Here is an 18,705-nt window from a genome sequence, read left to right on the forward strand (position 1 = left end):
CAAAGGATTGGAAAATCTGTATTAGGCTTTTCCAGAAGCACATATCAGCTGGTTGCTTGAATCCAGTGTTGTATGATTGGACCGGAACCGGACATAAAAACCTGGACTTCTACAATCGGGTCAACCGTCCGGTTTGGTCTGAGTTTTACAACACTGCTTGCATTCATGAAAGCAACTGTTTCCTAAACACTCTACAGACCGTCGATTGTGTTGACTATCGGTTTAGAAACGGTTTTAGATCAGCAGAAGACTCCCGCAGAGCAGGAACAGTTGTACATCGTAATTTATCTAATTTTCTTAAATTTTAAATAATTTTTTCTGTTTGTCTTTATTCGCGTGAATATTAAATAAGTTCAGTGCAATGAGTGCAAATGAGATGGAAAGTAGGAAATATTTGGTGCCAGTGCCAGTGGCAATGCGAGTAACTGATGATGACGAGGAAGAGCAGAGTGAAGAGCCATTTGCTCAACCTTCGATTTTTCCTTTTTCGTAGATTCCCATTAACGAAGGCCGTTTTCCGTTTTCTTTTCCTTATTTCCGCCTTTTCTGCTCTATTCTATCTCCTATGTAAGACCTCGATCCCTTCCTGGCTCATCCTCACTGAAATCGTTCTCCAGCATCCCGTACTTCGTTCCCGCCGTCGTTTGTATTCAACGATGGTGGCCGGTTCCAGGTCAACGACCGAAATTTCGCTTGCTGGGACCTTCGCTAGCAGCGCTTTCGCCGCTTGTTTTGCCGAGGTACATATGATCTCTGACTTGAGTTGCTTCAGTTTACAAGACCAATTCACCATTTGTGTTTGGTCTGATCACGTTAGTTTACATTTTTTTATATGTATTTTTTACGAAATTTTTATGCTTTTACATTTTCCAGCAACCAAAATGCATTTTTGGGCGGTTGTTAGAAGTTTTGATTCCTAATTTTATGTGACTTCTTATTTGATCAATTCTTTATGCATTTTTTAAGGTCAACGATTCTTTATGTATTTTAATGGTTCAATTTTTATGTCCATGAGCTCACTTAAAGTATCTTGGTGGTGGGATCATGTAAACTTCTTCCTCAACATTCCAATTCAAAAAGGCATTATTGACACTGGACTGGTATAATGGTCAAGAGAAACGAGCAGCGAGAGATATTGACACTCAGATTAAATTCGTTTTTGCTGCCAATGCAAAAGTCTCTTTGTACTCCACTCCATACATCTAGGCATAGTAAACCATCCATTTTATGCTTCATGGTACCCTTCCACTCAGGATTAGACATGGCTTCTGCCATATTTTTAGAGATAGAAATAGATGAAAACAAAACACTATATGAAGGACATATGCAATTGTAGAAAATAAAATTCTAAATGAAACGAGAAGCACACCACATTTTTCTTTTCACAGATTCTGATGGTTGTGGTAGATCAGCAATAGGAGCCACTATAGGTCTTCTCCAACGCACTTGCAATTCTTTGCATGACATGTCTGTAATACTAGGAAATGAGAGATGGCATCATCCGTCATAGGAATTGGCAATGTAAAGAACTGCTCTTCTCCAATATTCTTAATTCTCCCTCTGAAGAGAGGCACCTAGGGAAGAGAAAGGGGTGGATTTAAAGAAAGTGACATCTATGGTGATATAAAATTTTCCAATGGCAGGATGGAAGCAATGATATAACACTAGATGCCAGATATGAAGTAGAAACAAATCCTCCAAAATTTAGTTCTAGTAGACTTTAGAAAAATGTGAAATAATCAAGTGAAGTGTGAAACAAGATGTACAAATCCCTTATCAACAAGTCAATGGTGTTAGAGAATTACTGAGCCCCCCTCCAAAAAAAAAAAAAGGTGTTAGAGCCAAGAACTATTGAGCAGTCAACCCATTCATTAATATTACTGAAAGATAGAGACACTAAATGACTGAAAAACTCCTTTGGAAAGAATCTCAATTTAGCCCCTTTAGCTCAACTTGCACCTCATTTTAGTTTGAATCAAAGACTTGGAAGATAGGGCTTTAATTCAGTTGTATATCTAAATAGTGCAATTTCTTCATAAGAAGCAATGAGCTAAATTCACATTGGCTTACTTCAGACATTTATAATGAGTTCCTGAATGGAATGAAACTTCTATATATTACAATTTGACAATTATAAAAAAAATCAAATTCTGTGTTTATCTATATGGTGTATGGATTCCATGCAGCTTTGTACTATTCCTTTGGACACTGCTAAAGTTAGGCTGCAGATCCAAAAAAAGGCAGCTTCTGGAGCTGGAGTGGTTTCACCTAAATACAGGGGCATGTTGGGTACCGTTGCTACCATTGCTAGGGAAGAAGGTGCGGCAGCACTCTGGAAAGGCATTATACCAGGATTACATCGCCAGTGCCTGTATGGAGGTTTAAGAATCGGATTATATGAACCGGCAAGTTTTGAATTTATTCTGTCCCACCGACTTTAAATTGTGTTTTTGTGCATATGTGTGATTTGCATGGTGTGTATTTGAAATTTTATGTATAATTACATGTTGCACAGGTCAAGACCTTCTATGTTGGTAATGATTTTGTTGGGGATGTACCTTTATCCAAGAAAATCCTTGCTGCATTTACGACTGGTGAGTACATCTAGTGACTTTAACCCTTCTCTCTTTAAGAAATGCATCATATCAACTTCTTTTTGTTCATTTATGCTCCCCTTGTATTTATCTTATAGTGTGCATTAACTTCTCATATTGCTTTAATTTACTATTCAATTTGTCTTTCAATATGCTGAACGCAGTACATGTAAATCATATAGGTGCTCTAGCTATTACAGTGGCTAATCCAACTGATCTTGTTAAAGTTCGACTCCAAGCGGAAGGAAAGTTGTCACCCGGGGTGCCAAGGCGTTATTTTGGGGCACTGAATGCTTATTCCACAATAATCAGACAAGTTATGTTTATAAAAAGAAAAATGCTTTGGTGTTTGTTCATTTGATTTGTTTCTTCAACTTTACTAACTATTTTCTGATGTTTAGGAAGGACTAGGGGCTCTTTGGACTGGGCTTGGGCCTAATATAGCACGAAATGCTATCATAAATGCTGCTGAACTGGCCAGCTACGACCAAGTGAAACAGGTGAAATCAGAACATGAATTTTAAGGGTGCAACTTGTGTCAGGTTAGGTTGGGAATTTGTTAAGTTTTCATTGGGCTGAGCCCTCCTGATGTAGTTTAAATTCTTCAAATCGGGCAACCTGACTTGCAGCCCTAATGAGTTTGATTGGTAGTCTTTTTCTTTCCTATGATGTTTTGAGTTCATGTCTGATATATTTACCCCAATGCAGACAATTTTGAACATTCCAGGATTCACAGATAATGTTTTTACTCATCTTCTAGCCGGTTTGGGGGCCGGATTTTTTGCAGTGTGCATTGGTTCTCCAGTTGATGTGGTAAGCTTTCTTTGTCAGTTTTCTATAACTTGAAACTGATTGGTTTAGTATCTTGTGTATGATTTTTTCTATAAATATTTTATTAGATGCATTTGTGGTTTGCCAGCAATGAAAATATTTTTATTCTCTGGTTGAGATCATGTAGATAATATGGTACTTTTCCCCTTAAAATGCAAATTCCTTTTTCCTTTAATTCCTTCTGGTTCCAGTTTAGTAAACTTATGAGTAGGAAATGCTTGGTTATCTGACCCTCCTCTTCTTTTGCAGATCCCATATATTACCCATAAAGGTCATTCATTACTCATTGTTGGTTCCAGTCATCTGGGGCCTTCAGAGGGGTGGATTGGATATGGACCTAACCTTTGGTACTGAACCTGTGTTCTCATACATGTCAGCCTGAGATTACCATTACACCAAGTAATGACCCCTTAAATGTGGAATGTGGACTCTTAACTCATAAGATATGCCAAATACTCACTACTTGTCCTACCATAATTAGATAAACCTGAAGCAACTGCATGATAGACTTGGAAATTAGAAATACTAAATTCTCATCGTCAACTACATCAATAAAATGGTCCTAAATCTTACTTAAAAAAGGTCCTAACTCTTTCAAGAAACATTGGATTCACAGGGTCTTGGTTTTTTGGATAGATATTTCTAATGACACTAAAATCAAATCAAATGGACAAGTTTGACTTTTATAAACTGCAAGAAAAATGAAGGACCTTCAACTGCAAATTCTCTAAATTCTGAAGATTAACATGGAACAATTTTCCTGTTAGTACTACTAAAGTTTTGATCAAGTTATTAAAACATAATTTTGCATATAGGTGAGCTACATATGAAAATTGGACCTTGGTTACCATGACCAGAGATATATATGTCAATTACTAAAATAGTTTGTTCTTTAGCTATCAAGATATCTTCTACTAAGTACAATCTGAATTCTAATTCATTCTGGGTTATGTGGAGACAGTGCCAGTGAAAATTTGTAAAATGCTTCTGGCTTCCGTGATCTAAGGAATGACTCTTCTTATGGAGAGGGCTATTCACTTGCATATTCTTAATTGTGATGAAGTTGGTTTAACATAAGATGTCTCCATTTTACTTTGACAATGCAGTAAATGATTTGGTTGCTTGTTTGTTTTTAAACTGGTTAAACATCCTTGCCAATTTATTCATTTTGTTAATAAAACATTAAGTCATATATGTATATTATTTTACATCTAGAAAGGACAATATTTATATTGTATTGTTATGTTGTAGGTGAAGTCAAGAATGATGGGAGATTCAACCTACAAAAGCACACTTGATTGTTTCATTAAGACATTGAAAAATGATGTAGGTTCAATTTTCCTTTCATATTCCCTTTTTCATCTAGTTGAATTAGTTACCTTATATTGCCATAGTTGTACTTGAAAACTACACCTAGTCAAGGTTTAAAATGTCGATGTCGATGGAAATGTCGCTTACCAGAATATAGGACATATGTCGGAAATGTCGAGGGGAAATATTGTAAAAATTAGAGACATTGTGGAAATATTATGAAATATGCAATGATATTTTGTAAAATGATAAAAGAAGCATTAATACATATTTCTAGACTATTATCTTATTCCCAACGATTATATAAAGCTAAGAAACTAATATCAATAACAAATTAGTAAATGACAATTTACTGATTTATTATGCATTTTGCTGTTTTTACAAGGTTATCAGATATTTTCTTTTCTTATTTTTAATTATGATTTATTATAAATTCTAATATATTTATTTCACACTAGTAAATGGAAATACATTTGTTCTGATTTTTTAAATATTAAAGTTATAATACATTATGTTTTATTATAAATTTAATAAACTGATTCTCCTTTTTGTAGTATTAAGATTATGATAAATTCTGATTTCTTATAAAACTTAATGAATTTATTATGATTTTTAGTACTAAATTTATAATAAATTATGATTTAGTATAAAATTTAATAAATTTATTCTGATTTTTTATATTAAATGTAGAATATGATTTATTATAAAATTTAATAAACATTTTATGATTTTAATAAATATTTTAAAATACTAACTACTTAATATTTTATTACTTGAAAATATTTTATGTTTTATATTATAAAGTAATTAACTTATTCTTTTGTTTTTATATTTTGTTAATTCTTTTTTATAGACATTTTATTTGAAATATTAAATAGAAATTATTAATGGAATAATTTATATTAATATACTGTATTATATTAATATAATATACTAATATATTATATTATTGATGTACACTAGTCGACATCCTATCAACATAATAGGAAAAACTGTCTTTTTTTTTGTTATTTGGACCGATTTGGTCGACATTTCCGAAATACAGGAAATGTCGACCAAAATAATGTAATTTTTATATTACCATCCATTTTCATGTCGGTGAATCTCGACATCGACATATGTCGGGCGCATTAGTGAAATGTCGTGACATTTGAAACCATGCATCTAGTAGTTATACAGCTCAGCTACCAAGATCAGAAGCATGATTTCTTGGATTTGTGCCATCTATTTAAATGATAGGAAATTGCATGCACCTGTTATTGCAAGGTATGATAAAGTGCTTCACCTGCATAACATTGTGTCTTGATTCTGTCCTTCACTATGGGCAATCAAATGGATATCCCTGTTTGAGTTTTATAATTTCATCTCTTCCATCATCTTTTTTTACTTCTAGAGAGCATGTATTTACTCATTGCTTATTTATTTCTTTCCCATTTCTTTTGGTTCAGTTTGTTTGCAGTGTATTTGAAATTTGAATTGGTCTAAATGCATAGAAATGCAAATGAGCCAAGTGTAAATTCTGGTTTACTTTTGTTTCAGGTTTGACCTTGCTTTTTTGTAATGGAACTAGAATGATACGGTCCCCACTTTATATGAAAGAAAATGGGAAGTAAATTCATGTGCCCCTACTTTATGTGAGAGAGAGAGAATTAAGGTAGGAGGAAGCTGGTATAAATTTTGCATAAGTTTTCAGGATGCAAAGTTCATACTGCCAAGGAGTATAGGTTTAGAAAAAAGTGCAACTTTTGCATCAAGTAGGAGAGCAAATCATGGTTACAAACAAACCAGGTGCAAAACTTGCATCCATGTCAAATTTGCATTGCAAACAAACCGAGCCTTTAGTTTCTTTTCTAAAGGTTAAGGCTCCTAGAAGAAATGAAGGTTGCACTATTATTTTCTTTCCATAGTTGGGTTTGCTTAAGGTTAAGGCTTGTTGACTTAGAACAAGTGACTGAGTTCATATTATATCTAATAATTTTTTTTTGATAATGTACTTCATTCAAGAAAAGCTCAGAAACTATACTGTCCAAAGGTAGACAGCACGGACAATACAAAGACAGCTTTCAGCTAACAGTGCTCAAAACAATGTGTCTATGATACACAGTTTACAATTTATTCCCAGGTCTCAGCATAGTAGCATACCCCCATAAACAGTCTTGCCTTGTCAGCTAACAGTGATCAAAACAATGTGTCTATGATACCCAGCTTTTGCTAGATTGTCAGCCACCACATTCGCAGACCTAGAATCCACCTGAATGAGCAGTTCAGGTTTCTTCCTAAGGCCTTAGCTTCTCTCAAAAGAAAAGCAAACATCCAAAGAGGCTTCCCGACTGATATTAATCATGTGATAACTACTTGGCAATCTCTTTCAACAACCATGCTTTTCCAGTTCTGCTGAGCTATCAATTTTAGGCCTTGGATTACAGCCACCATTTCAGCTCTCATAGAATTTCCAAATTCTACCGGTTCTGAAAATCTAAGCAGGATTCTACCTCCTTCATCCTCTACCCACTTCATATTCACATAGATTGCCAAGACTGTGACCATCAAAATTTAGCCCTGTTGGTTGTTCCAGCCAGAATATACTATCCTCTCATGTGGTCATGCACTGTGACACCTTTAAATTTCTCAATCCTTACATGCCAACACCCAATGGGCTGTTCTCACTTTGGCCAGATCAATTAAGAACTCCACACAGTGTCATTTCTTTTCAAATACTCTAGCACTTCTTTTCTCCATAAGTTCTCCATAAAATACCAGCCCATGTGCTTTGTCACAACAATTTCATTTTATTTGACAAAATGTTGCATTTTGCATCCATAATGTTTTGTGGAGCTGTCCATGACTTCCCAAAAAGAGAGGGGAAATGCGATTTCTCACTTGAGACATATAATGACAAACCAATAAAAGGTGATTTGAGCTTTCTCTACTTTTTAGACAAAGAATGCATCATCAACATCATCCAAACCTTAACCCAAGTATATGGGGTCAGCTATATTAACCCTGTTTCGCCAGTCTGTTCTATTTAATGCCACATCCATTGTTAAAGTATGGGCACTTAAATAATTTCTAACTACTTCAACCCATGTCCTTTTTGGTCTACCCCAAGCCCTTCTAGCCCTTTCAACTTGCAACAAATTGCTTCTGATGGGTGCTGTTGGTGGTTTTCTATGCACATGACCAAAACATCTTATTATACTTTATCTCATTTGATCACCTATTGGAGCTACTCCTAGGTTTCCATTTCCTTTAAGTCTATCACAAGGGTTGATGTTTTGAAGGGTAGAGTAGGAATCTGCTGAATTAAAAAATATATATGAAAGAAAGTAGTTTCTTGAAGAGAGAAGGAGGAGAGAAGGAGAAGAAGAGAAGAAGAGAAGTTGAAAAGAAAAGAGAGCAATAATCTGGCCGCTCCCTTCACTTATTATTTATACTAAAATAATAGAACAGTACAAAGACAATTATGCCCTTATAGGGCGCAAAACATAAAACAACATATATAACACTCAAAAAACATAATAAATTTGGACTCACATAACTAATGTGGTCCCCACCTCCTATCTAACAACTAACATAAAACATCTACTCAGAAAAACATCATAAAACTAACTAATCTTCAACACTCCCCCTCAAGTTGGGAGTAAATGTCACACATTCCCAACTTGCGTAGATCATGTTCAAGCTTGTTCCTTGCCACCCCTTTAGTGAGAACATCAACCAGTTGCAACTCTGAAGAGACATAAGGCAAACAAACTTCTCCGGTTGTTACCATGAGCCATGGATCTATACTCAACCTCTGCACTTGACCTTGCTTTTTACTCTTCTAAGAGATCAAGTTTCCACCTACAAAGGTACACACTCCTGATGTAGACCTTCTGTATAAGATTCTAGCTTCAGATTCTCATGATTTGAGAAAAGAATGCCTCTGCCAGGGTGCTTTTTCAGATATGCAAGTATTCTCTCAATAGCTTCCCAATGCTGAACCCGAGGTGCATGCATGTACTGACTCACAACACTGACAACATAAGAAATATCTGGTCGTGTCATACACAAATACAGGTGTCGGCACACCATTCTTTGATATCTCCCCACATCCTTTACCAATTCACCATCCACATCATTAATTCTGTGATTTGGATCAATAGGAGTGTCTGCTGGTTTGGTCCCCAACTTCCTAGTCTCTCGCAGAAGGTCAAGTACATACTTTCTCTGTGAAATGAAGATCCCATGCTTGGATCTTGCAACTTCAATCCCTAAGAAGTATTTGAACTCATCGAGATCTTTGATCTCAAATTCTTGCTGCAATAATTTTTTGAGATCATCAATCTCCTCCAGATCATTTCCTGTCACCACTATATCATCCACATGCACAATTAGAATTGACACCAAAGCATCTCTCCTCTTGACAAAAAGGGTGTGATCAGACTGTGTCTGTGTGTATCCAAAACGGACGAGTGCCCCTCTGAACCTATCAAACCAAGCCCTAGGTGACTGTTTCAGTCCATAGAGAGATTTTCTAAGTTTGCACACCTTTCCTTTACCAACATTTTCATAAAAGCCTACTGGAATTTCCATATATACCTCCTCCTATAAGTCACCATTGAGGAAAGCATTTTTGACATCAAGCTGGAACAAGGGCCATGAATAGGTGGCTGCTAGAGATAAAAGGATATGAACTGAACTCATCTTAGCTACTGGTGCAAAGGTTTCCAGATAATCAACACCATAGGTCTGAGTATACCCTTTTTCTACCAACCTTGCCTTGTACCTCTCTATCTTGCCATCGACCTTATACTTCACTGTGAATACCCATCGACATCTGACTGTCTCCTTGTCTGGGGGGAGATCAACTATTTCCCAAGTTTGGTTTTTGACCAAAGCATCCATCTCATCTTGCATGGTTGTTTTCCACTTAGGTTTGGAGAGAGCCTCAGTAACATTCCTGGGTATAGACACAGAATCCAGGGAAGAAAGAAAAGCACGGTAGGAGGGTGATAAGGCATTGTAGGAAAGATGGTGTGAAATGCAGTGGGTTATACACTTTCTCTTCTCCTTACGAAGTGCAATGGGAAGATTAAGGTCAGTGGGATCAGTTGCAACAATGGTGTTAGGGACAGAAACATTATCATCAGAAAACATAACAGGCTTAGGATCAAGAGGAATACCTGGAACTGTATTTGCCGAATCTGGAGTTTCAGAAGGACTGATAGAGAGTGGTGTGGGTCGAGGATGTGTGGAGTCAACCATCATTTACTGACACTAATATTGCTGTGAGGCTACCCATAGTGGCTCATGTAATGAAACTGGAGGTGCAGGTGCTGGCTGAACTGGTGGTGTAGGTGGTGGCTGAACTGATATAGATGTTGGCTGAACCGACGGAGGCACTACAGAAACAGGAAGAGGAACAAATTGTGAGTTCTCCCCAAAACTCTCCACCTGAGGAGAACCACTCGGGAAGAAGAATGTGGATTCAAAAAAGGTAACATCCATAGCGACAAATCTGCTCCTCGACAATGGGTCATAACATCAATACCCCTTTTGGTTCTGAGCATATCCAAGAAAAACACATTTCTTGGCCTTAGGATCCAATTTCTTGCAATGAGGGCCAAGAATGTGAACAAAAGAAACACAACCAAAAACCCTCAGAAGTATACGAAATATCTCTCCATTTGGAAAAAGAAGGCTAAATGGCACCTTAAACCCCAAAGTCCGTGAAGGAACACAGTTAATCACATGTACGACTGTAAGAACTGTATCTCCCCAGAACTGCACAGGAACTGAAGCACACACCATAAGACTCCTTGCCACCTCTACAATGTGTTTGTTTTTCTTCTCAGCAACTCCATTCTGTTGCGGTGTATATGCACAACTGCTCTGATGAACTACACCATATCCTAAGAGATACGTGGTTAGGCCCTTCTCAAAGTACTCTCTGGCATTATCTGATCTAAAAGCCTTAGTTCTCACTCCAAATTGTGTGAGAACGATCTGGTGGAATTGTCGTACCAAGTTAGGAGCCTCATCACGTGATCTCATCAAATATATCAAAGAATATTGTGTATAATCATTCACAAACAAGAGAAAGTAACGGAATCCTTCCATGGAAGAGATTTGATATGGTCCCCATACATCAGTGTGAACAATATTAAAAGCAGAAGTACTTCTTTTATTATTTGGTTTAAAAGACTGTGTACAATGCTTTCCTAACTGACAACTCTCACACTCAAAAGTAGATAATTGAACAGACTTAAACAACTTTGGGAAAAGATATTTCAAATAACTAAAAGAAAGATGTCCTAAGTGATTGTGCCAAAGCGTAATCTGGTTCACTGACTCGGGCCCACTACTACTGCTGCTGCTAACATGATGGCCCTGATGTCTCGGAATCTCATCCAGAAGGTAGACTCCATTCACTTCACGACCACTCCCAATCATCTTCTTTGACTTCAGATCTTACAAAACACAATTACCAAGAAGAAAGGTCACAGAACAATTCAATTTTTTTGTCAAAGAACTAACATACAGTAGGTTGGTATGAAGTCTAGGGACATGTAAAATAGAAAACAGAGTTATATCATTGGTCACTCTAACTGTCCCCTTTCCAACAATGGGCATATGCGAATCATCTGCTGTAGAGATTGTCTCTACCGGAGCACAACTGATAGGAACTAAAAAAGGTAGGGGCATTAGTCATATGCTTAGATGCTCCTGAGTCTATAATCCAGGGAGGTCCCTCCTTACCTGAAGTGGATGCAAGATTTGCAGTTGCATATGAACTACCTGTATGTGCAAAGGAAGTGGTGTAGTTGGCTCCTGCATTCTGCTGTCCATCTGGAAGGCTAGAGCTGGGTGAATCTTTCTTACTCATAAGCTGTCCAAACCTCTCCAATTCTGTTCTCATTGCTGCTACTGCAATGGATTCCCAATTAGTTTGGGAGAGAGGGGCTGAAGAGTCTCCTGTAGTGGCTACATTTGCATTTCCTTTCTTGTTTCTTATCCAAGCAGTTATAAGATTTGGATGAAGCTTCCAACAAGTGTCCCTGGTATGCTTAGGCTTCTTGCAACAATCACACACCAAGTCCTTCTTATCTTCCCTTCTAGTTTCACTAGTCCCCCTATCTCCATTCGGCATAGGTTTTGTTGTACCAACCATAGCTGACTGGTCAATCATAGGCTGTCTCAGCATTACATTCCTCCTACTCTCCTCTCCAGAGACCAAAGCATAGGCCTGAGAGAGTGTCACACCCTCCCTAGAAAAAATGTGCTGCCTAGCAGTGTCAAATTCAGGGTTCAACCCTGTCAAGAACTCAAAAACCCTATTCCTCTCTACCAGTTTGTGATAAGTTGTTGCATCATTTACACTTTCCCATACCACAATTTCTAAGTGATCTATTTCCTGCCATAGGGTTTTTAGCATGGAGAAATATATAGCAAGAGGTTTTTCTCCCTGTTTCATACTTATCACCTGATTTCTTAACTGATAGGCTCTGGCTTCATTTTGCTTATGAGAGTAGGTTTCAGTCACTCCATCCCAAATCTTCTTAGCAGTATTAGCCCATAGGAAATTTTTTGCAATATGAGGTAACATAGAATTACACAGACAGGACATTACTATGTAATTCTCTTGCACCCATCAGGAAGAGTCTGTGTCAGGTTTCTTCTCCTCCCCAGTGAGATACCCTAATTTTCTACGGGCACTAATAGCCATCTTAGCTGATTGTGCCCACTCCAAATAATTTGTACCATCAAGTTTTACTGTAGTAATGATCTCAGACCCAAAAATATCACTACTACCTCCAACACCCAATCCCACAGTACCGGTAGATTTCATCTCGGTATTCCAACTCTTCATTTTACTTCAAACAATTCAACAGTAAGAAAAAATAGATTGGAGACCTTCAAAAAATAATTTAATACCACACACATAGAAACCAACCCTTCCGGAAGAAGAAAACGCTAGCTGGAGGGAAATCTCTCTCCTCCCCACGCCTCCCAACAAAGAGAAAAGTGAATCGATCACTTCGGGAGGCTTAGAAAATTTCAGAAATCAAACCGCCCTCTTCAGAAAATCAAAAGAAAACTAACAATACCTGGGCACCCAATATCAAATCAAAAACAAATAGTCCAACTTTTTTGGGACTCTTCCCCGTAATCCAGTTATTCCTGATTTTGATGCCGAACAATAGATCACCTTCCTGATGTCTAGATCCCACCAAAAACTCTTAGAACTGGGCAATCTATAGCAGATCGATCAGCCCTTTACTACTTCATGCAGTCGGCTGATCCAGCGCTGCATGGGAATGCTTCAAGAAACCCTAGCCGATGCTCTGATACCAAGTAGGAATCTGCTGAATTAAAAAAAAAAAAAGAAAGAAAGTAGTTTCTTGAAGAGAGGAGGAGAGAAGGAGAAGAAGAGAAGTTGAAAAGAAAAGAGAGCAATAATCTGGCCTCCCCCTTCACTTATTATTTATACTAAAATAATAGAACAATACAAAGACAACTATGCCCTTATAGGGTGGAAAAACATAAAACAGCATATATAACACTCAAAAAACATAATAAAATTTGGACTCACATAACTACTGTGGTCCCCACCTCCTATCTAACAACTAGCATAAAATATCTACTCAGAAAAACATCATAAAACTAATTAATCTTCAACAGGTAGCATCCCAACAAGACACATTAACCTTGCGGGGGGGGGGGGGTCATGTATCCTTCGTGAACAAATATGAGTTGCTTTAGTGGATACTTTTACTAGCTTCACAAGGGTTGATGTTTTTGTTCTATATGCTTCGTTTCTCATTCTTATAGTCGATCTAGAAGTGAATATTGTTCTTGTTCTTTTGACGTGATTTTGTTTTTTATCCAATTGTTTAGGCTGTCTCATCATCTCTAAAGATTTGACCAGTACTAGCTAACTTGTGTGAATAGCATGTTTTATTCCATTAACCAACGGAGTTGTCTCTGTATTTGCTGTTGGCATTGTAGGAAAACTTGGAATAAGGAACTATTCTTTTAATACATAGTTCTGCAGTTGGTTGATGTTTTTTAGGGGCCAGTTGATTTTTGTAAGGACTACATTGTGGTGATGATGGTTAATCTTTTCAGGGGCCTCTTGCTTTTTATAAGGGGTTCATTCCAAATTTTGGTCGACTGGGATCTTGGAATGTGATCATGTTTCTAACTCTAGAGCAGGTATGCTTTATAGATTTATTTTTATGCATTTTGATACTTGTTTTTATATTATGGAAATTCTAATTTTATCCAATGTTTAATACTAGGAAGTACCGAATTTAATCCATTTCTGAGAGAGGTAGGGATAATGACTCTGTAAAAGCATTGGATCTGGAGAACCATCTCATCTTTGATAGACCCCAAGGGATTATAGTCCCATTGATTTCGTTGGGTAATGCCAAATTTGAAAAAGGAATAAAATATATAAAATGAAAGGCCATTACTCAATGATGACCCCAACTAGCTGGGGTCCTGGGAGTTGACTGGATACAGACCTAGCATTTGGCTTCTTTTTTTTTTGGCACAAAGTAGTTTCTCTCAGACTTGAACAAGTGTTTTCACACTTATCAGCCCGAGATTTTACTATCACACCAAGCAGTGGGCTCTGTGCCTCTGTAAATAAAGAAACAAATAAATAGAAAATTTGGTTTCACTGTTGAGTCTATTTAGACATATGGAGGCACTTGCAATGGTTCATTTTTTTAACTGATTATGAGTGATCTTCAAAATTCCTTCACGCTTGTCTTTCATGTCTTGCTCATTTTTCCTCCTTGATCTTGACAGACTAAAAAAAGATTCATGAGGGAAGTATAGAAGAAGCTTTACAGTATCAGTGGGTAGGTGTTGCTCTTAGAACAATTGGAACTTGCTGGAGTGAAATAAGGCTCCTTTTTTATCGTTATCGGTTCTTAATTGGTAAAATGTCCTTATGGAACAATTGCAGTAATTTTTACACAAACTTGATTTGTTTGAGGAATCATCTCATTTTCCCTGTACTTTTTTCTTGGGACTTTTAGACAGGCTTTTTGCCACTGAATTTGATCGATTATCGGTTATACATGTAACAACCCTGGTTACATTGGCAAGCAATAGGCCATACACTGAAAAATGTTGAGGCATAGAGCATGTGATATGCAGCTGCAAGCAGAGGATAATGACCATTATGCAGATAAACTGTATGAAGCCAACCTGCTCAAACTGTAATAAGGATTTGGTTGTCACTTGCCCTATGCTGTGTAAATCCAACCTAATCCCGTGGTGATGACAATTTGTTCCGTTACACATCATAATGGTTGTGTTTGGTACCATTTCCATTTCAGGCTCAAACATTTACAGAGGCAATGGCATTTGATGTCAAATTGCCAATGTGTTTTGCCATGAAACTTGTTTGTTGGGTCTTATGCTGACAAGGCCTTGGACAAGTGTTTTGAGCAGTACCGTGTTTGGTATTGACATTGATTCTTGAGACGTTTAAATGAAATGTTTGTATTCGATGTGACACCATCCTACTATACTGATCTCTCAACCAAGGTCAAGTTTAAAATATAAATGTTTTCTGATGATTGCCTCATTGCACAGAATTAACATGATAACATCTAGATGTATATCTGATGGTTCTAGAAACACAGAACAAAAAAAACCCATTGTTTTGGTTGTAGGTTTTATGGGTTTTCGATGGTATATGCCCATTTTTGCTAGTATATAATCAGAATAATTCTCTACACTGCCACATGGGATGCCAATTAAGAATCAGGTCATTTAACTTCAAATGAGCAGCTTAGGGTGGAAACATCATTTTGATGTTCCCCCAACACCAATTTATAGAAGAAATGCTTTATGACTTTTAACTCAAAACAGTTTCAACCAAACGAAAAATTCACATTTAAACTCAAAACGCCTGAGTGGTACTGGAATGGCAGTGTTTCAAGCAGAAACAACCACAATACCAAACATCACCCTAATTAATCGAACCACGTTTCTGTGTCTTCCTCAAACACACCCTTAACTTACAAAGAGGTCAAGGCACCAACCAAGATCCAGCATGCAATACAACAATATTTGTGAAACTCAAAGGGGGGGGGGGTATTTGCCAATATGTATGATTTTATTTTTCGAAATGGACACAACTGTGAGATAAACTAAAATGATATAATTTTGACGTGGAAAGCACTCTCTAAAGCGTATTTATGCGGTTATGGCAAAATGATTTACCAAAGAACCATGAAAATTGTCTAATTGAATCAAACTGTTCCTTGTTTTGTAGTGGGTATTGGGTGGTGGGAGCTTCAATTTAGTTTTCCAATCTCATAAATACAGAAAAAACAAGAAATACCAACAGGTAAACAAGAATAAAATGCCTTTTGCATTAAAAAAGAGAAAAAGGAACATTGGTTATAGTTTAGCCAAGGTTCAAATTATTGGTATTACATAGCATGGAGAGGCAATCTAGAGTCTAGACCAATGTTTTCAAAACCGGACTGGATTGGACGGTCAGACAGGAAAAACGGGAAACGGTCACCTGATCTATTTCACCTCAAAATCACTATTTGGTCAAAAGCTGTTGATTTGATCAGCAAACCGCTGACCCAAGCGATTGAACTATTGAACCATCAATCCAGACAATGATATTTGGCTGTTTTCTGTTTTTATATTTTATTTTATTTATCAAAGCGGGCCATCCATTCGGTCCAAATAATTGGATTGTTTACAGTTGGACTGTTGGACCTGGGAACCAGACCCCTGAACGGTTCCTTGTCCAATCCATTTTTAAAAACCTTGATCTATACAGTATTAAGATGTGGATCCTAATATGATGAAATATTGAAATAAACATGGATACATAAGGGAAATTAATATCAATCTTATAAATGTATTAATAACACAAAATCTAAGGTTAAAACGACCATAAATAAGGTAAGCACACACTTGAATAGTTTATGTGAAGCGTGAACTAATAGACTTTTTTTTTTTTTTGGAACTAATAGACTTAAGGTTAAGGGACTGTTTTATAACGACTGAAGATGCTTAACTGAAAAGCTTATTGCTTTGTCTTATGTATATATAATTGGAAGCAAAACACTAATATCTCGGGGTAGTGCGAGATTCTTGATATTTTAATGTAGTTTTGTCTGTAGTGGTAAGATTCTTGCTGTCAAAATTTGAGAATTAATAAGGTTAGCTAATTCAAATGGGAGATAAATTCAAAGCTTGCAAAGCTTAACAGGTTGATGATTTAATAAAAGATTTATTAAAGACTTATTAAATATGAAATCCAAAACTTAAATTGAGAGGGAATTCAAAATTTTTAATGTATATATGGGCTGATACATACATCAAATTGGTCTGTATGCGTCCTTTTTTTTTTTGATAAGCGGGGAGAAAATTGGTGTTGAGTTTTTCCACTTGTGCCATGTATGGGGTATTTGAAAAACCGATACAAAATATCAGACGTATTTTATCTATATTTTAAACCTGGAGTATAGTGCACCGAATGCATTAACACATTAACTATTTTAGAAGAAATAAGAAACTCACTATTTGATTGTACTAGTGGTGACTTGTGTGATGCATGGGATAGGGCACCCCTCTTTGTGACTCGCCCCGTAAGTTAAGACACTTAACTCCATCCCCGCCCCGACCCCAATGGCGGGGTGGGTTCAGGGCAAGACACCAATTCCCCGGCAGGATGGAAAATCCTCAAAATTTTTCCACCCTGAAGCAACCACCTAAAAAAATCTAATTTATGGATACTTTACAAATAGGATTATGAGAATTTGGGGGTATTTTAGGAATTGGATTGTGACAATTTGGGGGTATTTTGTAAATAAAATTATGGGATCCTAGGATTATGGGATTATGAAAAAAGTTTGGAAATATTTTAAAAATCAATATAACCACATCCCTAATTTGGGGCAAAAATATTTTCCCTGTCCCCACCCTGTCTTTGCCCCGTTCCCATTTAAGATTTGAGAAAACTTGCCCCGTTCGGGGCAGGGCAAACCAGGGCCCCAGTTTTATAGGGAAAATTTACATCCCTACAATCCTAATAATTTTCTATAACTAATTAACTTACAATAAATTAAGTAACAATAAATTATAATATTTTATGATAATTTCCAAAAAATTATTGAAATTGCTATTGATTAGTAGTAATGTATAGTAAATTAATTATTTACAATAACAATAAATTAATGTAAATTATTTACTTTTTAAGACAAAATTATGTACTATTAATCAAAGTAAATGTATGTAAATTAATATAACTATGGTAAATTACATTATTTTTAATTAAAAGTAAACCATTTGATGTTAATTAATGAAAAACCAGGTATGATCAAAGTCAACCAAGTGGTCTAGATTGGTGTTGATAGACTTAATAATTTTCCTAAATCATTTAATAATTATTTATTGAAATAATAATAATAATAATAATAATAATAACAACAATAATAATAATAATAATGAATTGTTATTTAAATAATTATGAAAAAAATTCTGATAGATTAATTTCCTAATTTAATTTTCCTATTTTTTTTAATCATTATCTAGTTGAAGAATAATAATGGATTATTATTTAAATAGTTTTGGAGAATATTTTTTTCATAGATTAATTTCTTATTTTTTTAATTACTTATTTAAAAAATAATTATGGATAATTAGTTAAAGAGTTCCCTAAATTATTTGATAATTGTTAACTGTAATTATTGATTTTATAAAAATTATTAAATAATGCAAATTAGTAATATCTTTTATCAATAAATTATTATTGTAAGAATTTAATGAAAATTTATTAAATTACAATTATTAATGTAAATTACACTAAATGTTGAAAAATAATGGATTGTTTATTAATAACAAAAAATTATTAAATACTGGATTGTTTATTAATTTTGGTAGATTATTAAATTATTTAATATTTGTTAAATAATGGATTATTTATGAAGTAATTATT

General features: G+C 35.8%; 1 protein-coding gene across 1 annotated transcript; it reads left to right on the forward strand.

Annotated features, from left to right (window-relative positions):
* The first annotated feature begins 334 nt into the window (after window positions 1-334).
* LOC148868864 (mitochondrial uncoupling protein 1-like) lies at window positions 335-14,872 on the forward strand. Its single transcript, XM_088970482.1, has 9 exons — window positions 335-740; window positions 2,187-2,405; window positions 2,516-2,594; window positions 2,777-2,910; window positions 2,996-3,094; window positions 3,303-3,407; window positions 4,677-4,751; window positions 13,848-13,934; window positions 14,538-14,872. Exons 1-9 carry the CDS (start codon window positions 429-431, stop codon window positions 14,565-14,567), a joined length of 1,140 nt encoding a protein of 379 aa, XP_088826608.1. The 5' UTR covers window positions 335-428; the 3' UTR covers window positions 14,568-14,872.
* Window positions 14,873-18,705: the final 3,833 nt, after the last annotated feature.

Source organism: Nelumbo lutea, chromosome 2 (assembly GCF_056320005.1).
Source record: "Nelumbo lutea isolate HS-2025 chromosome 2, American lotus-T2T, whole genome shotgun sequence".
NCBI classification, from domain to species: Eukaryota; Viridiplantae; Streptophyta; class Magnoliopsida; order Proteales; family Nelumbonaceae; genus Nelumbo; species Nelumbo lutea.